Genomic DNA, 27173 nt, shown 5'->3' on the forward strand with positions numbered 1-27173 from the left:
GTGTTTGAAGCCTAAATGTTGTAAATGTGTGTAAGGGAATAAAGCAGGGGAGCAGCATAGCATGGTTTTTCTTTCTTTGACCCTTTTCAACTAGTATCGCCCATAGTCTACATCCCTTGTTGCCAGCGATGCTAATTCCTCACCCAGATCATAACCATCCTCCCCATCCTTTTCCTGGAAACCTGCAACCACACAGAGAGCACCACATTAAGACAGACCAGCAAAAACAAGGGAAATAGCCTTGAAAGTGCAATTGAAAATAGTTTTGGGGTTAATGTTCGGAGCTGAACATGCGTCAGTGCCCTGAGGCTAGAGTCATGTATAGAGAAACATTAATGACTAAACTCTCCATATATGGTCATATTGTACTACCTGAGGCCCTAACTGTGTTGAAGTCAATGGTCCTCAGCATGTCTGCCACATTTGCTGTGTTGATGACAAAATGGGCCATGCTCTCGTAGCCCGGCTCTGGACATTCCATACTGGACACCTTGGCAGTGGTGCTGATCCTTAAAAGGACACAGTGGTGAGGTCACAGTTCAAAGACAAACAAATAGGAGGTGACAGACAGCGATGGATAGCAACGTCCTCTGTACCCCTGTGGCTGGTAGTGACGCAGGCTGGCTGGATAACTCTACAGGTGGAGAGCTCCATTATAATGTATTAGCTATCAGCAGCCAGCAATCAGACATAACTTCAAATCACACGCATCTTCTGTGCAGTTACTTTAGCTTTACAGTCAATGCAATTGGTGTGTTTGTGTTAGTGAATGTAATGCAATTTGTGACTTTCCAGCTAAACACCCCATATGAAGCAGAATGGAACACTAAACAGACGAAAACAAGAATTTGACTTACTGTTTAAATATATCCTTGATGCTCTGTGGAGAAAAGAAACGATGGGTAGGCTATTACATTTAGTTTAATTTCCAGCACTTATTTTCGGAGGTCAATTAGTGCTATATCTAAACCAGAATGAGTTTAAAACATGCTCCTGCCACCATCCTAACACTCGCTGCTAGCACTACCTGTAAACTGGTTGATTAAACCAACGGCTTGCAAGCATGAACAATTAGGGAGGTGAATAAAGAGACACTTCAGTTACGAGCTTTACTCAATCTGTAGCTCTTTATAGAGCCAGGGACCTGAGTGGAGGAGAGGAGTAGAGCCAGGGACCTGAGTGGAGAGGAGTAGACCAAGGGACCTGAGTGGAGGAGAGGAGTAGAGCTGGGGCCTGAGAGGAGGAGAGGACTGCTGGATGACATGAATGGTACCATCTATCTCTCCCCTAGCTGCGGTTTTAACTACCATCTGTCTGCAGCAGGAGCACGTCATCCAACCTGGCTCTGTTCCAAGGACAGTATTGATGGCCAGGGGGCCAGAGTTCAAATAATGAGGCAGGTGTCAGTAAACGACAGCAAAAAAACAACGTTATTAATTTGTTGACAGCAGTACAGTTACAGTCACGAACGGTCTGGATAACATAAAAACCGCCAAACCAACTCTGCTAGGGCAAGTAAATTCATAAATTATTCTGCGCTCTGGCACTCTGAAATCGGAGTAGATAGCCAGAATTAACCATGTCCATTGAGAACGCACAACAACTATACAGCTAAAAATGATGTGAACAACCAAGTCAATAGAAGTTGGGTAGTTAGATAGCATATAGTTAATATACTGCTTGGCAAGTTCGATGTATTATTAGTAACCAACTAACGTTAGATAACTAGCTAACACACCGGTAAATACTGCCGTGTAACGCTAAGCTGTTCGTAAGGATAGCGTAGCTAACTGTCAGCCAACATAACGTGTAACGTAACTTATTTGAATAGTTATTACTTTATTACATTACTCAACATTTTATTTACATTTGCCATAATTAGTTAAAACAATGAATTTGTATGCACTCTCCTCAGACTTCGCCTGCATATTTTCCGGCATTTTTTCAATTCTGAAAACGACGCCCATTTTCTGAAGAATTGCATTATGGGCCCCTAAGAGCATGGAAATAGTGTCCACTGCGTGTATACAGTACCAGTTGTTTTACTGTTTTCCACATTGTAGAATTATAGTGAAGGCATCAAAACTATGAAATAACACATATGGAATCATGTAGTAACCAAAAAAGTGTTAAATAAAAGAAAAAATATTATTCAAAGTAGCCACCCTTTGGCCTTGATGACAGCTTTGCACACTCTTGGCATACTCTCAACCAGCTTCACGAGGTAAGGCATTTCAATCAACAGGTGTGCCTTGTTAAAAGTTAATTTGTGGAATTTCTTTCCTTAATACGTTCGAGCCAATCAGTTGTGTTGTGACACGGTAGGGTTGTTATACAGAAGATAGCCCTATTTGGTAAAAGACAAAGTCCATATTATGGCAAGAACAGCTCAAATAAGCAAAGAAAAACGACAGTCCATCATTACTTTAAGAAATTTAGGTCAGTCAATACGGAAAATTTCAAGAACGTTTCTTCAAGTGCAGTCGCAAAAACCATCAAGCGCTATAATGAAACAGGCTCTCATGAGGACCGTCACAGGACAGGAAGACCCTGAGTTACTACCTCTGGTGCATAGGATAAGTTTATTAGAGTTACCAGCCTCAGAAATTGCAGCCCAAATAAATGCTTCACAGAGTTCAAGTAACAGATACATCTCAACATCAACTGTGCAGAGGAGACTGCGTGAATTAGGCCTTCATGGTCGAATTGCTGCAAAAAAACTACTACTGAAGGACACCAATAAGAAGAAGAGTCTTGCTTGGGCCAAGAAACACGAGCAATGGACATTAGACCGGTGGAAATCTGTCCTTTGGTCTGATGAGTCTAAATTTTAGATTTTTGGTTCCAACCACCGTGTCTTTGTGAGACGCAGAGTAGGTGAACGGATGATCTCCGCATGTGTGGTTCCCGCTGTGAAGCACGGAGGACGAGGTGTGATCGTGTGAGAGTGCTTTGCTGGTGACACTGTCTGTGATTTATTTAGAATTCACGGCACGTTTAACCAGCATGGCTACCACAGCATTCTGCATCCCATCTGGTTTGCGCGTATTGGGACTATCATTTGTTTTTCAACAGAACAATGACCCAACACACCTCCAGGCTGTGTACAGGCTATTTGACTAAGAAGGAGAGTGATGGAGTGCTGCATCAGATGACCTGGCCTCCACAATCACCCGACCTCAACCCAATTGAGATGGTTTGGGATGAATTGGACCGCAGAGTGAGGGAAAAGCAGCCAACAAGTGCTCATCAACTTCTTCAAGACTGTTTGGAAAAGTATTCCAGGTGAAGCTAGTTGAGAGAATGCCAAGAGTATGCAAAGCTGTCATCAAGGCAAAGAATGGCTATTTTGTAGAATCTCAAATATAATATACTGTATTTTGATTTGGCTACTTTGAAGAATATATTTTCATTTATTTAACACTTTTTTGGTTACCACATGATTCCATATGTGTTATTTCATAGTTTTGATGACTTCACTATTATTCTACAATGTAGATAATATTAAAAATAAAGAAAAAACCTGGAATGAGTAGGTGTGTCCAAACCTTTGACTGGTACTGTACTTCGTACTTTGCTGAATTTATTACGACATCCGGTAGCTTTTAGCATACTAACTCTATCTATACTATGACCAATAAGCATACTACATAATGAATTTACGTCACAAATAGTATGGTTAGTGCGGTTAGTATGTGTATTCGAACACAGCTAACATATTTTCCTTTTCCTTTCTGGAACATGATTCTAATCTGTGCAAGGTTGATGGTCACTAGACTTGTATGCTAGACCAGAATGTTATGAACAGTTCTCCTATCTGCGGATAGTGTTGGTGCCAGTCTAAAGGCGTCTGTTCCGAGGACACACTGGTTATTATTCTGTGAGACTGTGTGATTCACTACTTTGTGTTATGTCTTTAGTTATGTGTTTCCAGAACATATGATTAGGATATGAGGGCCTGCTTAGAGAGGCTCGTGAGACATCTGCTCTGCTTTCGTGCTGGAGGTATCTCCCTGTTGCAACTTGTATTAAACCACATATATTTTGGATTTACTTTACCAATGACTGCTCTCCCTTTCACCTGGAAATTCCTCTTTACAGTGTGCGATCAGAGAACCATAGGACCAGAGTTCCCAGAGACATTGACCACACAACTGATCCTATTACAGTACTTTGTTGAGGGTCCCCTGACTCATAGGCTACCTGTAGGGCTACTGATCCTTAGACAGTGAAACATTAGCTACCTGCAGGAACACTGATCCTCGTCCAGTTTACAAGGGCTGAAACAGGCAACTTTTCTGCTCAAGAATTTACATCTAAAGTTACATCTGACCATTATTCTATTCCATTACATGACATACTGGTACATACCCTAGGTCCAGTTACTGAGGCCAGACAGGTTCAGTGCTAGTGTTCCATCCATAGTGCTTACCTGTAGGAACACGGCCATCTGTGGTTCCTCCATGGACTGGATTGCTGTCTCCACCAGCTTGACGGCTCCCTCCAGGTGGTCTCCGTGGCGACGCATGAGGGAGCGGATGTAGTCCAGCTTGTCATCCTGCTGGCGGCTGATCATACCCACCAACTCCTTCTTCCTCTCCTCCAGGATGGCATACAGCCCGTCAAACTTATCACACAGACTCTGCTTCTGACGACGGCCATTCTCCTGCACACAGACACCCATTGGTAACACCTAATAATAACTTGAACAAGCCCTTATAAATGTTTTCAATATGTATATTTATTAATAGTTTATAAATAATGTATTAATACTTATTGATGCTAGTTATTACAATACAACAGGTTGTTCACAGTGATGTGTGTGGTGACTCCACAGTGAGCTTTGTGACTGTGAAGTGAGAGGTCTGAGTGGTTGTAGTGGGTAAAATTCTCACCTGGATGGACCTGCAGGTCTCCTCCATCTGAGAGAGGAGGGCCTGGATACAGTCGTTCCCAGCCACCAAGATGGCGATGCCGTCACTCAGCTCCGTCTGCAGCCAATCAACATAACATGATGGGTTAAAATCTGTACTCACTTCACCAGTGGTCACCAACCCCTAATCCTGGAGGGCTATAGGATATGAAGGCTTTTGTTCCATCCCTCAGCTGACACTTTAGGTAGTAGTTCACACAATTGTGATGATAGATTGAATATTTAAATATCGAAAGGGTTGTTTTTTTAACAATGCATAAAACATTAGCTGAAGTTGCTTGTTAACCTTCCTCGTCTGTATTTGTAATGAATGATTCATAGTGAGCGAGTGAGCAATGAATGCAAGGCACATTTGTCACCAAAGCCACCTGATGTTATAGTCCATTCAAACATACTTATTTTAGCTTATGAAAGTAGATACAGCAAATATGTAACGTGTATGTATCATGTTTGTGTGGGTGGCTTCCCCTTCAGTATTACTCAACAGCCAGGCACATTATCCATCCTTAACAAGTGACCTTCACTTTGATATTAGTCACCGTTCACTTGGATCCTGTAGGGGAAAGTTACAGTCTTAGAAAGAAAAGGTGCTATCTAGAACCTAAAAGGGTTATTTGGCTGTCCCCATAGGAGAACCCTTTGAATAACAATACTGAACAAAAATATAAACGCAACATGCAACATTTTCAACAGTTTTACCGAGTTGCAGTTCATATAAGAAAATCTGTCAATTTAAATAAATTCATTAGGTCCTAATCTATGGATTTCACATGACTGGGCAGGGGCGCATCCATGGGTAGGCCTGGGAGGGCATAGGCCCACCCACTTGGGATCCAGGCCAATCTGAATGAGTTTTTCCCCACAAAAGGGCTTTATTACAGACAGAAATCCTCCTCAGTTTCATCAACTGTCCGAATGGCTGGTCTCAGACAATCCTGCAGGTGAAGAAGCCGGATGTGGAGCTCCTGGTCTGGCGTGGTTAGACGTGGTCTGTGGTTGTGAGGCTGTTTGCACGTACTGCCAAATTCTCTTAAATAACGTTGGAGGCAGCTTATGGTAGATAAATTAACATTAAATTCTCTGGAAACAGCTCTGGTGGACATTTCCGCCGTCAGCATGCCAATTGTATGCTTCCTCAAAACTTGAGACATCTGTGGCATTGCGTTGTGTGATATAACTGCACATTTTGGAGTGGACTTTTACTGTCCCCAGTACAAGGTTCACCTGTGTAATGCTCATGCTGTTTAATCGGCTTCTTAACTTGCCACACCTGTCAGGTGGATGGGTTATCTTGGCAAAGGAGAAATGCTCAGTAACAGGGATGTCAACAAATTTGAGCACAGAATGTGAGAGAAATAAGCTTTTTGTGTGTGCGGAACATTTTGTAGATCTTTTATTTCAGCTTATGAAACATGACCAACACTTTGCATGTTGCATTCATATTTTTGTTCAGTATGTTTTTGGTTCTTTTTCAGTTCCATATACAGTGCAATCACACAGTCTCACAGAATAATAACCAGTGTGTCCTCGGAACAGACACCTTTAGACTGGCACCAACACTATCAGCAGATAGGAGAACTGTCCATAACATTTATACCTGGATCTCGCAGCTAGCTAGCTGCTATCCGTGTGACTATCGGCTTACATCGATTCCGGAGCAAACATCAATTATTCCAGAGCTAGCCAGCTGATGTTCCATCAGTCACTCCTGGGCTACAATCACCTATCCGGACCCGTTTTACTGCCAACGCGGAGCCCCACCGGGCCTTCACAACTGGACTACCGACGTTATCTGCCTGAGGGAGTTATCCAGCTGGCTCCTCAGTCGCAACATTACCTGAACGCCCATCTGCGGTCCGCTAATGGTTAGCTGTCTTATCGGCTGCTATCTGAATAGACCTATCGGACAATATTTATCTTTTTTCTTGGGCCTCTATAACTATATCTTTTTTTTTTTTGCGAATTGGATTGATCCCCTCTGCCACACGGAACCCCACTAATCTTACCGACGGAAACGCACGAGGTGGCTAAAAACAGACCTCCATCCTATGCTAGCTTGCTACCGAAGGCCCGGATAGCTGTCTGAATCGCCGTGACCCCAACCAACCTCACTACTCACTGGACCCTTATGATCACTCGACTAAGCATGCCTCTCCTTAATAATGTCAATATGCCTTGTCCATTACTGTTCTGGTTAGTGTTTATTGGCTTATTTCACTGTAGAGCCTCTAGTCCTGCTCACTATACCTTATCCAACCTATTAGTTCCACCATCCACACATGCGATGACATCTCCTGGTTTCAATTATGTTTCTAGAGACAATATCTCTCTCATCATCACTCAATACCTAGGTTTACCTCCACTGTATTCACATCCTACCATACCTTTGTCTGTACATTATACCTTGAAGCTATTTTATCGCCCCAGAAACCTCCTTTTACTCTCTGTTCCAGACCTTCTAGACGACCGATTCTCATTGCTTTTAGCCGTACCCTTATCCTACTCCTCCTATTTTCCTCTGGTGATGTAGAGGTGAATCCAGGCCCTGCAGTGCCTAGCTCCACTCCTATTCCTTAGGCGCTCTCTTTTGATGACTTCTGTAACCGTAATAGCCTTGGTTTCATGCATGTTAACATTAGAAGCCTCCTCCCTAAGTTTGTTTTATTCACTGCTTTAGCACACTCTGCCAACCCGGATGTTCTAGCTGTGTCTGAATCCTGGCTTAGGAAGACCACAAAAAATTCTGAAATTTTCATCCCAAACTACAAAATTTTCAGACAAGATAGAACTGCCAAAGGGGGTGGTGTTGCAATCTACTGCAAAGATAGCCTGCAGAGTTATGTCCTACTATCCAGGTCTGTACCCAAACAATTTGAATTTGAACAATTTGAACGCCTGCTATAGACCACCCTCTGCCCCCAGCTGTGCTCTAGATACCATATGTGAACTGATTGCCCCCCATCTATCTTCAGAACTCGTTCTGCTAGGCGACCTAAACTGAAACATGCTTAATACCCCAGCCATCTAAGCTTGATACCCTCAATCTCACACAAATTATCAATGAACCTACCAGGTACCTCCCCAAAGCCGTAAACACGGGCACCCTCATAGATATCATCCTAACCAACTTCCCCTCTAAATACACCTCTGCTGTCTTCAACCAAGATCTCAGCGATCACTGCCTCATTGCCTGCATCCGTAATGGGTCAGCGGTCAAACGACCTCCACTCATCACTGTAAAACGCTCCCTGAAACACTTCTGCGAGCAGGCCTTTCTAATCGACCTGGCCGGGGTATCCTGGAAGGATATTGATCTCATCCCGTCAGTAGAGGATGCCTGGATATTTTTTTTAAATGCCTTCCTAACCATCTTAAATAAACATGCCCCATTCAAGAAATTTAGAACCAGGAACAGATATAGCCCTTGGTTCTCCCCGGACCTGACTGCCCTTAACCAACACAAAAACATCCTATGGCGTTCTGCATTAGCATCGAACAGCCCCCGTGATATGCAGCTTTTCAGGGAAGCTAGAAACCATTATACACAGGCAGTTAGAAAAGCCAAGGCTAGTTTTTCAAGCAGAAATTTGCTTCCTGCAACACTAACTCAAAAAAGTTCTGGGACACTGTAAAGCCCATGGAGAATAAGAACACCTCCTCCCAGCTGCCCACTGCACTGAAGATAGGAAACACTGTCACCACTGTTAAATCCTGGACCCTTTCTTTCTAAAATGATCTGCCAAAATTGTTGCCACCCCTATTACTAGCCTGTTCAACCTCTCTTTCGTGTCATCTGAGATTCCCAAAGATTGGAAAGCAGCTGCGGTCATCCCCTCTTCAAAGGGGGGGGACACTCTTGACCCAAACTGCTACAGACCTATATCTATCCTACCCTGCCTTTCTAAGGTCTTCGAAAGCCAAGTCAACAAACAGATTACCGACCATTTCGAATCTCACCATACCTTCTCTGCTATGCAATCTGGTTTCAGAGCTGGTTATGGGTGCACCTCAGCCACGCTCAAGGTCCTAAAACGATATCTTAACCGCCATCGATAAGAAACATTACTGTGCAGCCGTATTCATTGATCTGGTCAAGGCTTTCGACTCTGTCAATCACCACATCCTCATCGGCAGACTCGACAGCCTTGGTTTCTCAAATGATTGCCTCGCCTGGTTCACCAACTACTTATCTGATAGAGTTCAGTGTGTCAAATCGGAGGGTCTGCTGTCCGGACCTCTGGCAGTCTCTATGTGGGTGCCACAGGGTTCAATTATTGGACCGACTCTCTTCTCTGTATACATCAATGATGTCGCTCTTGCTGCTGGTGAGTCTCTGATCCACCTCTATGCAGACGACACCATTCTGTATACTTCTGGCCCTTCTTTGGACACTGTGTTAACAACCCTCCAGGCAAGCTTCAATGCCATACAACTCTCCTTCCATGGCCACCAATTGGTCTTAAATACAAGTAAAACTAAATGCATGCTCTTCAACCAATCGCTGCCTGCACCTGCCCACCTGTCCAACATCACTACTCTGGACGGGTCTGACTCGAATACGTGGACAACTACAAATACTTAGGTGTCTGGTTAGACGGTAAACTCTCCTTCCAGATCCTCATCAAACATCTCCAATCCAAAGTTAAATCTAGAATTGGCTTCCTATTTCGCAACAAAGCATCTTTCACTCATGCTGCCAAACATACCCTTGTAAAACTGACCATCCTACCAATCCTCGACTTTGGCGATGTCATTTACAAAATTGCCTCCAATACCCTACTCAACAAATTGGATGCAGTCTATCACAGTGCCATCCGTTTTGTCACCAAAGCCCCATATACTACCCACCATTGCGACCTGTACGCTCTCGTTGGCTGGCCCTCGCATCATACTCGTCGCCAAACCCACTGGCTCCATGTCATCTACAAGACCCTGTTAGGTAAAGTCCCCCCTTATCTCAGCTCGCTGGTCACCATGGTCTGGGGACAGAGAGAAACAGTTGGGTCTTTTTATAGAGCCTGTCAAACAGAAGATGTCTCTGAAGGAAAGACGGATATCATGTTGTGGCCTTTAAAGAGTTTTAAGTTATACCTGTAGCATGCCCCAGCAGGGGCCAAGATGGCCCCTGCAGGGGCCAAGATGGCGTAGCAGTAAGTCGTCCTGTCGTGTCGTGTCCCTGTATATTTTGTTTATTTTTCGTTTTTATACATATTTTTCGTTTTTTACATAGCTATCCCTTTAAAAACATTTTGCTAAACCTAAGCTTCCAAATACGCTGGATCTTCACAACTAGCTATCCAGCTAAACCGCAACCCTGGACGATTACCCCTGGCTAGCGTTTCCACCCACTTAGCTTGAAGCTAGCCCGGCCTGCGCTACCACCGTAGCATACTCCTGAGCTACAATACCCGGGCCCACGACCGGTCTATCGATGTCACCGCATGAAGAGGAATAAACAGACTCACCCCATCGCGACGTCCCCCAAAGGCTAACTCTCTAGCCCTCGCTATCTCCCTGCTTGCTAATTCGGCCTGCTAACTGCTAGCTTGTCCAGCTCCGGTCCGCTAACTGCTACCTTGTCTAGCCCGGGCCTACAAACTGTTAGCTTGTTAGCACAGGCCTGCTAACCGCCTGAATCCCTGCGTCCCAAACGCCCTCCGGACCCATATTTACTTTCTATCTCTTTTGACTTTTAATTTGTTTATACCTTCCGGAAACCTGCCTCACCCAATGTGATACGGAATCGCTATTATTTTTTATTTATTTTTAGAACACACTCAAGAACCTCCAGAAGCTAACCAGCTAACTAGCTACAAGCTATTTAGTCATTGTTCGTTTTTTTTTAACCTGGATAACACTCGCCAGTCCAGCTTCCCTTCCCCATCCACCGCTGCCCCCTGGACACTGATCTCTTGGCTACATAGCTGATGCACGCTGGACTGTCCATAAATCACGGTACTCCATTCTGCTTGTTTGTTTTATCTGTTGGCCCCGTTGCCTAGTCTACGCCATTTTACCTGCTGTTGTTGTGCTAGCTGATTAGCTGTTGTCTCACCTACTGTTTTAGCTAGCTTTCCCAATTCAACACCTGTGATTACTGTATGCCTCGCTGTATGTCTCTCTCAAATGTCAATATGCCTTGTATACTGTTGTTCAGGTTAGTTATCATTGTTTTAGTCCACAATGGAGCCCCTAGTTCCACTCTTCATACCCCTGATAACTCCTTTGTCCCACCTCCCACACATGCGGTGACCTCACCCATTACTACCAGCATGTCCAGAGATACAACCTCTCTCATCATCACCCAGTGCCTGGGCTTACCTCCGCTGTACCCGCACCCCACCATACCCCTGTCTGCGCATTATGCCCTGAATATATTCTACCATGCCCAGAAACCTGCTCCTCTTATTCTCTGTCCCCAACGCTCTAGGCGACCAGTTTTGATAGCCTTTAGCCGCACCCTCATACTACTCCTTCTCTGTTCCGCGGGTGATGTGGAGGTAAACCCAGGCCCTGCATGTCCCCAGGCACCCTCATTTGTTGACTTCTGTGTTCGAAAAAGCCTTGGTTTCATGCATGTCAACATCAGAAGCCTCCTCCCTAAGTTTGTCTTACTCACTGCTTTAGCACACTCTGCTAACCCTGATGTCCTTGCTGTGTCTGAATCCTGGCTCAGGAAGGCCACCAAAAATTCAGAGATTTCCATACCCAACTATAACATCTTCCGTCAAGATAGAACTGCCAAAGGGGGAGGAGTTGCAGTTTACTGCAGAGATGGCCTGCAAAGTAATGTCATACTTTCCAGGTCCATACCCAAACAGTTCGAACTACTAATTTTGAAAATTACTCTCTCCAGAAATAAGTCTCTCACGGTTGCCGCCTGCTACCGACCCCCCTCAGCTCCCAGCTGTGCCCTGGACACCATTTGTGAATTGATCGCCCCCCATCTAGCTTCAGAGTTTGTTCTGTTAGGTGACCTAAACTGGGATATGCTTAACACCCCGCCAGTCCTACAATCTAAGCTAGATGCCCTCAATCTCACACAAATCATCAAGGAACCCACCAGGTACAACCCTAACTCTGTAAACAAGGGCACCCTCATAGACGTCATCCTGACCAACTGGCCCTCCAAATACACCTCCGCTGTCTTCAACCAGGATCTCAGCGATCACTGCCTCATTGCCTGTATCCGCTACGGAGCCGCAGTCAAACGACCACCCCTCATCACTGTCAAGCGCTCCCTAAAACACTTCTGTGAGCAGGCCTTTCTAATCGACCTGGCCCGGGTATCCTGGAAGGACATTGACCTCATCCCGTCAGTTGAGGATGCCTGGTCATTCTTTAAAAGTAACTTCCTCACCATTTTAGATAAGCATGCTCCGTTCAAAAAATGCAGAACTAAGAACAGATACAGCCCTTGGTTCACCCCAGACCTGACTGCCCTCGACCAGCACAAAAACATCCTGTGGCGGACTGCAATAGCATCGAATAGTCCCCGTGATATGCAACTGTTCAGGGAAGTCCGGAACCAATACACGCAGTCAGTCAGGAAAGCTAAGGCCAGCTTCTTCAGGCAGAAGTTTGCATCCTGTAGCTCCAACTCCAAAAAGTTCTGGGACACTGTGAAGTCCATGGAGAACAAGAGCACCTCCTCCCAGCTGCCCACTGCACTGAGGCTAGGTAACACGGTCACCACTGATAAATCCATGATTATCGAAAACTTCAATAAGCATTTCTCAACGGCTGGCCATGCCTTCCGCCTGGCTACTTCAACCTCGGCCAACAGCTCCGCCCCCCCCGCAGCTCCTCGCCCAAGCCTCTCCAGGTTCTCCTTCACCCAAATCCAGATAGCAGATGTTCTGAAAGAGCTGCAAAACCTGGACCCGTACAAATCAGCTGGGCTTGACAATCTGGACCCTCTATTCCTGAAACTATCTGCCACCATTGTCGCAACCCCTATTACCAGCCTGTTCAACCTCTCTTTCATCTCGTCTGAGATCCCCAAGGATTGGAAAGCTGCCGCAGTCATCCCCCTCTTCAAAGGGGGAGACACCCTGGACCCAAACTGTTACAGACCTATATCCATCCTGCCCTGCCTATCTAAGGTCTTCGAAAGCCAAGTCAACAAACAGGTCACTGACCATCTCGAATCCCACCGTACCTTCTCCGCTGTGCAATCTGGTTTCCGAGCCGGTCATGGGTGCACCTCAGCCACACTCAAGGTACTAAACGACATCATAACCGCCATCGATAAAAGACAGTACTGTGCAGCCGTCTTCATCGACCTCGCCAAGGCTTTCGACTCTGTCAATCACCATATTCTTATCGGCAGACTCAGTAGCCTCGGTTTTTCGGATGACTGCCTTGCCTGGTTCACCAATTACTTTGCAGACAGAGTTCAGTGTGTCAAATCGGAGGGCATGCTGTCCGGTCCTCTGGCAGTCTCTATGGGGGTGCCACAGGGTTCAATTCTCGGGCCGACTCTTTTCTCTGTGTATATCAATGATGTTGCTCTTGCTGCGGGCGATTCCCTGATCCACCTCTACGCAGACGACACCATTCTATATACTTTCGGCCCGTCTCTGGACACTGTGCTATCTAACCTCCAAACAAGCTTCAATGCCATACAACACTCATTCCGTGGCCTCCAACTGCTCTTAAACGCTAGTAAGACCAAATGCATGCTTTTCAACCGGTCGCTGCCTGCACCTGCATGCCCGACTAGCATCACCACCCTGGATGGTTCCGACCTAGAATATGTGGACGTCTATAAGTACCTAGGTGTCTGGCTAGACCGCAAACTCTCCTTCCAGACTCATATCAAACATCTCCAATCGAAAATCAAATCAAGAGTCGGCTTTCTATTCCGCAACAAAGCCTCCTTCACTCAAGCCGCCAAGCTTACCCTAGTAAAACTGACTATCCTACCGATCCTCGACTTCGGCGATGTCATCTACAAAATGGCTTCCAACACTCTACTCAGCAAACTGGATGCAGTCTATCACAGTGCCATCCGTTTTGTCACTAAAGCACCTTATACTACCCACCACTGCGACTTGTATGCTCTAGTCGGCTGGCCCTCGCTACATATTCGTCGCCAGACCCACTGGCTCCAGGTCATCTACAAGTCTATGCTAGGTAAAGCTCCGCCTTATCTCAGCTCACTGGTCACGATGGCAACACCCATCCGTAGCACGCGCTCCAGCAGGTGTATCTCACTGATCATCCCTAAAGCCAACACCTCATTTGGCCGCCTTTCGTTCCAGTACTCTGCTGCCTGTGACTGGAACGAATTGCAAAAATCGCTGAAGTTGGAGACTTTTATCTCCCTCACCAACTTCAAACATCAGCTATCTGAGCAGCTAACCGATCGCTGCAGCTGTACATAGTCTATTGGTAAATAGCCCACCCTTTTCACCTACCTCATCCCCGTACTGTTTCTATTTATTTACTTTTCTGCTCTTCTGCACACCAATATCTCTACCTGTACATGACCATCTGATCTTTTATCACTCCAGTGTTAATCTGCAAAATTGTAATTATTTGCCTACCTCCTCATGCCTTTTGCACACATTGTATATAGACCCCCCCTTCGTTTTCTACTGTGTTATTGACTTGTTAATTGTTTACTCCATGTGTAACTCTTTGTTGTATGCTCACACTGCTATGCTTTATCTTGGCCAGGTCGCAGTTGCAAATGAGAACTTGTTCTCAACTAGCCTACCTGGTTAAATAAAGGTGAAATAAAAAAAAATAAAAAAAAATAAAATATCTCTCTGGTCACCCCCAAAACCAATTATTTCTTTGGCCGCCTCTCCTTCCAGTTCTCTGCTGCCAATGACTGGAACGAACTACAAAAATCTCTGAAACTGGAAACACTTATCTCCCTCACTAGCTTTAAGCACTAGCTGTCAGAGCAGCTCACAGATTACTGCACCTGTACATAGCCCACCTATAATTTAGCTCAAACAACTACCTCTTTCCCTACTGTATTTATTTATTTTGCTCCTTATTTATTTATTTATTTAAAAAAAACATTTGCACCCCATTATTTTTTATTTCTACTTTGCACATTCTTCCACTGCAAATCTACCATTCCAGTGTTTTATTTGCTATATTGTATTTACTTTGCCACCATGGCCTTTTTTTTGCCTTTACCTCCCTTATCTCACCTCATTTGCTCACATCATATATAGACTTGTTTCTACTGTATTATTGACTGTATGTTTGTTTTACTCCATGTGTAACTCTGTGTCGTTGTATGTGTCGAACTGCTTTGCTTTATCTTGGCGAGGTCGCAATTGTAAATGAGAACTTGTTCTCAACTTGCCTACCTGGTTAAATAAAGGTGAAATAAATAAATAAATAAAAATTCAGAAAGTATTCAGATCCCTCGACTTTTTCACATTTTGTTATGTTACAGCCTTATTCTAAAATGGATTAAATAAAACAAATCCTCATCAATGTACACACAATATCCCCTAATGACAAAGCGAAAACAGGTTTTTAGACATTTTTGCAAATGTATTAAAAATAAAAAACATAAAAACCTTATCTACATAAGTATTCAGACCCTTTGCTATGAGACTCGAAATTGAGCTCAGGTGCATCCTGTTTCCATTGATGATCTTTGAGATGTTTTTACAACTTGATTGGAATCCACCTGTGGTAAGTTCAATTGATTGAACATGATTTGAAAAGGCACATAGCTGTCTATATAAGGTCCCACAGTTGACAGTGCATGTCAGAGCAAAAACCTAGCCATGAAGTCGAAGGAATTGTCCGTAGAGCTCCGAGACAGGATTGTGTCGAGGCACAGATCTGGGGAAGGGTACCAAAAAATGTCTGCAGTATTGAAGGTCCCCAAGAACACAGTGGCCTCCATCATTCTTAAATGGAAGAAGTTTGGAACCACCAAGACTCTTCCTAGAGCTGGCCGAACTGGCCAAACTGAGCAATCGGGGGAGACGGGCCTTGGTCAGGGAGGTCCCCGAGATCCCAATGGTCACTCTGACAGAGCTCCAGAGTCCCTCTGTGGAGATGAAAGAACCTTCAAAAAGGACAACCATCAATGCAGCACTCCACTAATCAGGTCTTTATGGTAGAGTGGCCAGACGGAAGCCACTACACAGTAAAAGGCACATGAAAGCCCGCTTGGAGTTTGCCAAAAGGCATCTAAATGACTCGCAGACCATGAGAAACAAGATTGTCTGGTCTGATAAAACCGAGATTGAACTATTTGGCCTGAATGCCAAGTGTCACGTCTGTAGGAAACCTTGTACCATCACTGGTGGTAGCAGCATTATGCTATGGGGATGTTTTTCAGTGGCAGGGACTGGGAGACTGGGAGTCTAGTCAGAATTGAAAGATAAACGGAGCAAAGTATAGAGAGATCCTTGATCCAGAGCACTCAGGACTTTAGACTGGGGTGAAGGTTCACCTTCCAACAGGACAACAATCCTAAGCAAACAGCCAAGACAACACAGGAGTGACTTCAGGACAAGTCTCTGAATGTCCTTGAGGGGCCCAGCCAGAGCCTGGACTTGAACCCGATCGAACATCTCTGGACAGACCTGAAAATAGCTGTGCAGAGACGCACCCCGTCCAACCTGACAGAGCTTGACAGGATCTGCAGAGAAGAATGGGAGAAGAAGACTCGAGGTGCCACAGGTACTTCAACAAAGTACTGAGTAAATGGTCTGAATACTTTTGTATATGTGATATTTCAGTTTTTTATTTTTAATAATTTTGCAAGAATGTTTAGAAACCTGTTTTTGCTTTGTCATTATGGGGTATTGTGTGTAGATCGATGAGGGGAAAAAACTATTAATCCATTTTAGAATGGGCACTATCTTTTAATCTCCCTTATTATTTTTGTGTTATGTGTGTATGTTGAAAGTCTTTGGTTTTGTCAGCCAATGTTGACCACGGTCTTAAATGTTGACACATCAACTTCAAGGGAAACACTCAAGGGGTCTGAATACTTTCCGAATGCACTGTATATACAATCTTAGTTGTCGTCGTGCCAGCAGGTTGACAGGGTCATGTGTTTGTGTGTGTTTTTGTGTGTGCGGTGAGATGAAACCCTGCAGGGTAGCCACAACTCAACACATCTGTCTGCTGTCACTACACTTAGCACTCAAAGACAAACCACACACACACACACACACACACACACACACACAATACACACACACACACACACACTCACTCACTCACTCACTCACTCACTCACTCACTCACTCTTTAGATAAGGCAGATCACATACACACACTGGCTCTACACTTTAAATAACATTCAAATCTTTCATAATGAATACAGACAGTGACTATACGTAAGGTGTTATATTGGATAATTACTTTTCAGTATAAGGACGATATAACAGACAGACAGACTACCAGAAAGGAAGACAGACAATAGAGATATTGAGTGACATCACAATCAGACCCTTGGTCTTGACTCATGGTACTCCATTACCTTCTGTCTCTTGTAGACATTCTGCAGGGGGGCCACCTCACAGTCCTTGTGCTGGCCAAACACTTTACACATTGAGCAGGTGGGCGTCTCACAGCTCAGGCAGTAGATGTTGATCTTCTCCTCGTCATGCTCCTCACACATCAGCTGCTGCTGCTCCACCTTGGTGGGGTTCTGGGGCCTGCAGGGACACAGAAGTAAAGGGACAGCCTCTTAGAAACACACACACAAGCACACACCAATGTGCATACGCACACACACTTTATTTGGCTCTTCTGTCAATGGAACAGGAAATGGGAGCAGCTCTCAAGGCTTCAGATAACCCAGAAGGCATTGGGGGAATTGTAATACTATTGACCATTCATTTTTTCTCTAGAGGAATAGCCAATTTACACATTTGCTAAAAGGCATGTAAAAGGAATATAATGTTGAGGGAAACTAGATAGATTGCTCATATAGCTCAAATCGGTGTTAGAGAACCAAAAACACTTCCCTTGATGTAACAATATAATCTTTCATCTTTATTGTGTCAAGAAAAGGCCTGAACAAGCTGTGATATTACTGCTACAGGTTTCTAAATGATATCAACACTGGAAAAGACTGCCACCCAGTGGCCTTCTATATAAAATGAGAATTATAAAAGTTCCTGGCCTGACGTTCAACCATAGCCTTACATTCAACCCTGGCCTTACGTTCAATCCTGGTCTTACGTTCAACCCTGGCTTAACTCTTACCCTAACCCCTCTAAATAGGGCTCCCCCACCTCCAAATTCCCAATTTAACCTGTGCACCACATGATATAGTGAAAAATATCAGATATTCACTAGGATAACCCAGTGCCACCGACACGGCCTGTTACCAAGGGCTGTGGGTTCTCCTTCTCCGTGGCCAATGTGAGTAAGATATTTAAGCGTGTTAATCCTCGCAAGGCTGCCGGCCCAGACGGCATCCCTAGCCACATCCTCAGAGCATGCGCAGACCAGCTGGCTGGTTTGTTTACGGACATATTAAATCTCTCCCTATCCCAGTCTGCTGTCCCCACATGCTTCAAGATGGCCACCATTGTTCCTGTACCCAAGAAAGCAAAGGTAACTGAACTAAATGACTATCGCCCCGTAGCACTCACTTCTGTCATCATGAAGTGCTTGGAGAGACTAGTCAAGGATCATATCACCTCTACCTTACCTGTTACTCTAGACCCACTTCAATTTTCTTACCGTCCCAATAGATCCATAGACAATGCAATCGCCATCACACTGCCCTATCCCATCTAGACAATACATATGTAAGACTGCTGTTCATTGACTATAGCTCAGCATTCAACACCATAGTACCCTCCAAGCTCATCATTAAGCTTGAGGCCCTGGGACTGAACCCCGCCCTGTGTAACTGGGTCCTGGACTTCCTAATGGGCCACCCCGAGGTGGTGAAGGTAGGAAACAACACCTCCACTTCGCTGATCCTCAACACTGGGGCCCCACAAGGGTGCGTGCTCAGTCCCCTCCTGCACTCCCTGTTCACCCATGACTGTGTGGCCAAGCACGCCTCCAACTCAATCATCAAGTTTGCAGATGACACAACAGTAGTAGGCATGATTACCAACAATGACGAGACAGCCTACAGGGAGGAGGTGAGGGCTCTGGGAGTGTGGTGCCAGGAAAATAATCTCTACTCAACGTTAACAAAACAAAGGAGATGATCGTGGACTTCAGGAAACAGCAGAGGGAGCACACCTCTATCTACATCGACGGGACCACAGTGGAGAAGGTGGAAAGCTTCAAGTTCCTTGGTGTACACATCACTGAAAAACTGAAATGGTCCATGAACACAGACAGTGTGGTGAAGAAGGCGCAACAGCGCCTCTTCAACTTCAGGAGGCTGAAGAAATTTGGCTTGTCACCTAAAACCCTCATAAACTTCTACATATGCACAATCGAGAGCATGCTGTCGGGCTGTATCACCACTTGATATGGCAACTGCACCACCCGCAACCCCAGGGCTTTCCAGAGGGTGATGCGGTCTGCCCAATGCATCACCAGGGGCAAACTACCTGACCTCCAGGACACCTACAGCACCCGATGTCACAGGAAGGCCAAAAAGATCATCAAGGACAACAACCAACTGGGCCACTGCCTGTTCACTCCGCTATCATCCAAAAGGTGTGGTCAGTACAGGTGCATCAAATCTCGGACAGAGAGACTGAAAAACAGCTTCTATCTTAAGGCCATCATACTGTTAAATAGCCATCAATAGCACATAGAGGCTGCTGCCTATATACATAGACTTGAAATCACTGGCCACTTCAAAGACAAAATTAGAAAAAGAAATCCAGAAAATCACATTGTAGGATTTTTTATTTATTTATTTGCAAATTATGGTGGAAAATAAGTATTTGGTCAATAACAAAAGTTTATCTCAATACTTTGTTGTATACCCTTTGTTGGCAATGACAGAGGTCAAACGTTTTCTGTAAGTCTTCACAAGGTTTTCACACACTGTTGCTGGTATTTTGGCCCATTCCTCCATGCAGATCTCCTCTAGAGCAGTGATGTTTTGGGGCTGTTGCTGGGCAACACGGACTTTCAACTCCCTCCAAAGATTTTCTATGGGGTTGAGATCTAGAGACTGGCTAGGCCACTTCAGGACCTTGAAATGCTTCTTACGAAGCCACTCCTTCGTTGCCCGGGCGGTGTGTTTGGGATCATTGTCATGCTGAAAGACCCAGCCACGTTTCATCTTCAATGCCCTTGATGATGGAAGGAGGTTTTCACTCAAAATCTCACGATACATGGCCCCATTTATTCTTTCCTTTACACGGATCAGTCGTCCTGGTCCCTTTGCAGAAAAACAGCCCCAAAGCATGATGTTTCCACCCCCATGCTTCACAGTAGGTATGGTGTTCTTTGGATGCAACTCAGCATTCTTTGTCCTCCAAACACGACGAGTTGAGTTTTTACCAAAAAGTTATATTTTGGTTTCATCTGACCATATGACATTCTCCCAATCTTCTTCTGGATCATCCAAATGCTCTCTAGCAAACTTCAGACGGGCCTGGACATGTACTGGCTTAAGCAGGGGGACACATCTGGCACTGCAGGATTTGAGTCCCTGGCAGCGTAATGCGTTACTGATGGTAGGCTTTGTTACTTTGGTCCCAGCTCTCTGCAGGTCATTCACTAGGTCCCCCGTGTGGTTCTGGGATTTTTGCTCGCCGTTCTTGTGATCATTTTGACCCCACGGGGTGAGATCTTGCGTGGAGCCCCAGACCGACTGGTGTCCTTTGACAGCTCTTTGGTCTTGGCCATAGTGGAGTTTGGAGTGTGACTGTTTGAGGTTGTGGACAGGTGTCTTTTATACTGATAACAAGTTCAAACAGGTGCCATTAATATAGGTAACGAGTGGAGGACAGAGGTGCCTCTTAAAGAAGAAGTTACAGGTCTGTGAGAGCCAGAAATCTTGCTTGTTTGTAGGTGACCAAATACTTATTTTCCACCATAATTTGCAATTAAATTCATTAAAAATCCTACAATGTGATTTTCTGGATTTGTTTTCTTCTCATTTTATCTGTCATAGTTGAAGTGTACCTATGATGAAAATTACAGGCCTTTCTCATCTTTTTAAGTGGGAGATCTTGCACAATTGGTGGCTGACTAAATACTTTTTTGCCCCACTGTATATGCCTCTCTGACATTGCTCGTCCATATATTTTTAAAGTATTAATTACATTCCTTTACTAGATTTGTGTGTATTGGGTATATGTTGTGTAATTGTTAGATATTACTTGTTAGATACAGTTGAAGTCGGAAGTTTACATACACCTTAGCCAAACACATTTAAACTCAGTTTTTCACAATTCCTGACATTCAACCCTAGTAAAAATTCCCTGTCTTAGGTCAGTTAGGATCACCACGTTTCTTTTAAGAATGTGAAATGTCAGAATAATAGTAGAGAGAATGATTTATTTAAGCTTTTATTTCTTTCATCACATTCCCAGTGGGTCAGAAGTTTACATACACTCAATTAGTATTTGGTAGCATTGCCCTTAAATTGTTTAACTTGGGTCAAACGTTTCGGGTAGCCTTCCACAAGTTTCCCACAATAAGTTGGGTAATTTTGGCCCATTCCTCCTGACAGTGCTAGGGTAACAGAGTCAGGTTTGTAGGCTTCCCTGCTCGCACACGTTATTTCAGTTCTGCCCACAAATTTTCTATAGGATTGAGATCAGGGCTTTGTGATGGCCACTCCAATTCCTTGATTTTGTCCTTAAGCCATTTTGCCACAACTTTGGAAGTATGCTTGGGGTCGTTGTCCATTTGGAAGACCCATTTGCGGCCAAGCTGTAACTTCCTGACTGATGTCTTGAGATGTTGCTTCAATATATCCACATCATTTTCCTACATCATGATGCCATCTATTTTGTGAAGTGCACAAGTCCCTCCTGCAGCAAAGAACCCCCACAACATGATGCTGCCACCCCAATGCTTCACGGTTGGGATGGTGTTCTTCGGCTTGCAAGCCTCCCCCTTTTTCCTCCAAACATAACGATGGTCATTATGGCCAACATTTCTATTTTTGTTTCATCAGACCAGAGGACATTTCTCCAAAAAGTACGATCTTTGTCCTCATGTGCAGTTGGAAACTGTAGTCTGGCATTTTTATGGCGGTTTTGGAGCAGTGGCTTCTTCCTTGCTGAGCGGCCTTTCAGGTTATGTCGATATAGGACTTGTTTTACTGTGGATAAAGATACTTTTGTATCTGTTTCCTCCAGCATCTTCACAAGGTCCTTTGCTGTTGTTCTGGAATTTATTTGCATTTTTCACACAAAAGTACGACACAACGCATCTCCTTCCTGAGTGGTATGACGGCTGAGTGGTCCCATGGTGTTTATACTTGCGTACTATTGTTTGTACAGATGAACGTGGTACCTTCAGTCGTTTGGAAATTGCTCCCAAGGATGAACCAGACTTGTGGAGGTCTACAGATTTATTCTGAGGTCTTGGCTGATTTCTTTTGATTTTCCCATGATGTCAAGCAAAGAGGCACTGAGTTTGAAGGTAGGCCTTGAAATACATCCACAGGTATACCTCCAATTGACGTCAACTAGCCTATCAGAAGCTTGTAAAGCCAGGACATCATTTTCTGGAATTTTCCAAGCTGTTTAAAGGCACAGTCAATTTAGTGTATGTACACTTCTGACCCACTGGAATTGTGATACAGTGGATTATAAGCGAAATAATCTGTCTGTAAACAATTGTTGGAAAAATTACTTATGTCATGCACAAAGTAGATGTCGCAACCGACTTGCCAAAACTATAGCTTGTTAACAAGAAATGTGTGGAGTGATTGAAAACGAGTTTTAATGACTCCAATCTAAGTGTATGTAAACTTCCGACTTCAACTGTATTACTGCACTGTCGGAGCTAGAAGCACAAGCGTTTCAATACACCCGCAATAACATCTGCTAAAAACGTGTATGTGACCAATAAAATGTGATTTGATCTATGGTACTCACAACCAACACCCAGATACACACGTCTGTATCTGTGTCAATGCCACAAGAGGATGGTTCTCCTGTTTACCGCTCCATCGAGGCAGGGATAAAGTGTGCTAGTTACAGCAACAATATGAGGACACCGCCAGAGACTGATGTTTCTATATTCCTGGTTTGTTAACATGACGCAGCTGATGAACACACACAGATGCGCTAGTGACACCATTAGAGTAAAATCAAATGCCTAGGTCTTTGCACCACTGACTGCCTAGGGCCTGTTGCATGAGAGGTGAAACTGGAAGCAATATTTCATGGCTGAGTTCACATAGGGTTGTAGCAGTACTACACCTCTTGTGCTCATGGCTTTTGTTGACATGCCATGTCCTTAAGTCAACAGAGGTCAGCACCGCAGAAGTGTGTGTTGTATGGCAAAACTGTATGGATAATGTTGACATTTGGTGAGCATTCTGGTTCTAGTGGATGCTTACAGAAGCCAGTCACATAGCCCTCACAGACCCAGACACACGCACACACCACTGACCTGCTGGACTCTTCTTGTTTGTAGATGTCTATGATGTTCTCTACTAGCAGGTTCCTCTGTAGGCCATACACACCATGGCGGTCCAACACTGCCTCATGACGACATGATGGGCAGCGGAAACGACCCCTTGTGGACATGGACTTGGACCCCCGAGACTGCCACAGGGGGTTGGCAGCCTGGGAGGGGAGAGGGGGGGAAGGGATGAGGAGGAGAGGGGGTAGTGGGGTCAAATGGTAAAGCATCACTCTCACTGGGGGTGTTGAAGGGTTAAGGGAGGATATGGACAACAGCTGTTTGACACAAACATGTTGTCTACTCAAGAGGAAATCAAAATATGATACTGCACTGTGCAGTGCTTAAGACTGGGTACAGACCTAAACACTGAGTTACTACATACCTCTTAAAGGTCCTAAAGGTGACATGATATCAAGAAGACTAACCTTGTTAGATACTTTAACCAGGATGGACCCAAAACAAATGTTCAAGTCAGTCAGTGTGAGGGACCTTTCACACAGAAACTAAAGTTTATCTACAGAGCCACTGATCCAACCACCCACCACTAAATATTGAGCCTCCACAGTCAATACTTTATGATAAAGACCTCAACATAAAGGATGAAGGCTTGACACTATAGACTGCTATGAATATTGAGGAAGGCTAAATGGTTCACACCAACTTCCATAAATACATCTAATGTATCCTGTCATGCTCTGTGATAAGTAGACCATTGGAATACTGTTTCCACTCTCTACTAATGGCCTGGGCCTGAAAGGCAGACCATGTTACATCCTCTCCTAAAGGACTGAGGCAGCTGTTGGAGTCTCCCATATCTGAATGGCTCCTCCAGATCAAACAGTGACCTGAGGGTTTCAACAGGACCAAAGATATATGCAGGGGCCCCAATTACTTTCAGCAGCAGGCCAATTTCTTTCTTGAGAGGATGGTCGGAGGGCTGGCCCAATGATCTTAACTGCTACCTGCCACCCCATAAAACATGTACTCCTCTCAGCACCTGTAAAAACTTGAATCATGGCTCCAAAATCACCGATCAATGCTGGACCACTAACTGACCACACATGGCCTCAGGACAGGAGAGTGATGACGCCCCCCCCCCCCCCCCCCCCCCCCCCTCTTACCTGGAAGACGTCATTGGCACACTTCCTGCAGAGGTTGTGCTGGCAGGGCAGTATGACCACAGGCTTGGTGAACATCTCCAGGCAGATGGGGCAGATGAGCTGCTTCTCCAAGTTATCCATGGTGCTGGACTCCCCGAGTTGCCCAGGTTTGTAGCCCAGTGCAAAGTTCATCCCAAACACTGGTCTGGAACTGACACTGTGAAGCTCTCTGAAGGTCTGACGCTCTATGAAGCCTTCAAGAAGAAAGAACTGAGAACCTTCCTGTGCCTCTCTTCTCGATCTTTCTGTCCCTCTATCACTCTATCCCTCGATCTCTCTGCCTGTCTCTCCTCCAGCGTAAAGACCCTCCCTGCCATGGAAATATATTTAGCCTTTGTTTGTTATGGGTCAGGTTACTTTCCAAATTGCATGCCACTCTGAACCATGGGAATCCTAACCCCAGACCCACAGCACAAACCAGGGGTGTGTTAGAAAAGAGGAGGGAGAGAGATTCCTCTGTCCATTTTTATGTCTGCAGTAAACTGATTGGAGGACAGGCAGGCAGGCCCGTGCAGGCACACACACACACACTGGAATATTCAGTAGGGTGGGGGTGTATTAGAGGCCCCTAAGTCACTGGGCATGAGAGGGATAGCTGGTGCCGATGACGAGGCACTAAAAATGTAACATAACGTCAGTAACACAACACCAATCTAATCCCTGCTTAACGCAGGCCAGTCCGGAGGCGGTCACTCACTGCTATTGGCATCACAACAAACACGACTCCACTCCACACTACATGATGTTGTGCTACTAGTAAATTAGTCAAAACCATTACTTGAGCAATGGGCAACAACTATAAGGCGTCCTACCGGTATGTTATTATCAATAGATACCCTAATAGCAGGCCCATGTTTTTTATTTATTTATTTATTTTACCTTTATTTAACCAGGTAGGCAAGTTGAGAACAAGTTCTCATTTACAATTGCGACCTGGCCAAGATAAAGCAAAGCAGTTCGACAGATAAAACGACACAGAGTTACACATGGAGTAAAAACAAACATACAGTCAATAATGCAGTATAAACAAGTCTATATACAATGTGAGCAAATGAGGTGAGAAGGGAGGTAAAGGCAAAAAAGGCCATGATGGCAAAGTAAATACAATATAGCAAGTAAAATACTGGAATGGTAGTTTTGCAATGGAAGAATGTGCAAAGTAGAAATAAAAATAATGGGGTGCAAAGGAGCAAAATAAATAAATAAATAAAAATTAAATACAGTTGGGAAAGAGGTAGTTGTTTGGGCTAAATTATAGGTGGGCTATGTACAGGTGCAGTAATCTGTGAGCTGCTCTGACAGTTGGTGCTTAAAGCTAGTGAGGGAGATAAGTGTTTCCAGTTTCAGAGATTTTTGTAGTTCGTTCCAGTCATTGGCAGCAGAGAACTGGAAGGAGAGGCGGCCAAAGAAAGAATTGGTTTTGGGGGTGACTAGAGAGATATACCTGCTGGAGCGTGTGCTACAGGTGGGAGATGCTATGGTGACCAGCGAGCTGAGATAAGGGGGGACTTTACCTAGCAGGGTCTTGTAGATGACATGGAGCCAGTGGGTTTGGCGACGAGTATGAAGCGAGGGCCAGCCAACGAGAGCGTACAGGTCGCAATGGTGGGTAGTATATGGGGCTTTGGTGATAAAACGGATTGCACTGTGATAGACTGCATCCAATTTGTTGAGTAGGGTATTGGAGGCTATTTTGTAAATGACATCGCCAAAGTCGAGGATTGGTAGGATGGTCAGTTTTACAAGGGTATGTTTGGCAGCATGAGTGAAGGATGCTTTGTTGCGAAATAGGAAGCCAATTCTAGATTTAACTTTGGATTGGAGATGTTTGATATGGGTCTGGAAGGAGAGTTTACAGTCTAACCAGACATCTAAGTATTTGTAGTTGTCCACGTATTCTAAGTCAGAGCCGTCCAGAGTAGTGATGTTGGACAGGCGGGTAGGTGCAGGTAGCGATCGGTTGAAGAGCATGCATTTAGTTTTACTTGTATTTAAGAGCAATTGGAGGCCACGGAAGGAGAGTTGTATGGCATTGAAGCTTGCCTGGAGGGTTGTTAACACAGTGTCCAAAGAAGGGCCGGAAGTATACAGAATGGTGTCGTCTGCGTAGAGGTGGATCAGGGACTCACCAGCAGCAAGAGCGACCTCATTGATGTATACAGAGAAGAGAGTCGGTCCAAGAATTGAACCCTGTGGCACCCGCATAGAGACTACCAGAGGTCCGGACAGCAGACCCTCCGATTTGACACACTGAACTCTATCAGAGAAGTAGTTGGTGAACCAGGCGAGGCAATCATTTGAGAAACCAAGGCTGTCGAGTCTGCCGATGAGGATATGGTGATTGACAGAGTCGAAAGCCTTGGCCAGATCAATGAATACGGCTGCACAGTAATGTTTCTTATCGATGGCGGTTAAGATATCGTTTAGGACCTTGAGCGTGGCTGAGGTGCACCCATGACCAGCTCTGAAACCAGATTGCATAGCAGAGAAGGTATGGTGAGATTCGAAATGGTCGGTAATCTGTTTGTTGACTTGGCTTTCGAAGACCTTAGAAAGGCA

The 27173-nt window shown here is 44.8% G+C and overlaps 1 protein-coding gene across 1 annotated transcript in view; it reads right to left on the reverse strand.

Moving 5' to 3' along the window:
- Positions 1-24914, reverse strand: part of LOC109900263 (tripartite motif-containing protein 54) — a 28143-nt gene extending 3229 nt beyond the window's left edge. Inside the window, exons 1-8 of the mRNA XM_020495955.2 lie at positions 24576-24914; positions 23440-23615; positions 17411-17588; positions 4896-4991; positions 4433-4666; positions 858-880; positions 373-509; positions 144-182 (exon numbers count right to left, since the gene is read on the reverse strand). Coding sequence (XP_020351544.2) covers positions 144-182; positions 373-509; positions 858-880; positions 4433-4666; positions 4896-4991; positions 17411-17588; positions 23440-23615; positions 24576-24746 — 1054 coding nt within the window. The 5' untranslated portion in view covers positions 24747-24914. The remainder of the gene's footprint in view (positions 1-143; positions 183-372; positions 510-857; positions 881-4432; positions 4667-4895; positions 4992-17410; positions 17589-23439; positions 23616-24575) is intronic.
- Between the last annotated feature and the right edge of the window lie 2259 nt (positions 24915-27173).

The sequence above is a fragment of the Oncorhynchus kisutch genome, linkage group LG12 (assembly GCF_002021735.2).
Source record: "Oncorhynchus kisutch isolate 150728-3 linkage group LG12, Okis_V2, whole genome shotgun sequence".
Lineage (NCBI taxonomy): Eukaryota > Metazoa > Chordata > Actinopteri > Salmoniformes > Salmonidae > Oncorhynchus > Oncorhynchus kisutch.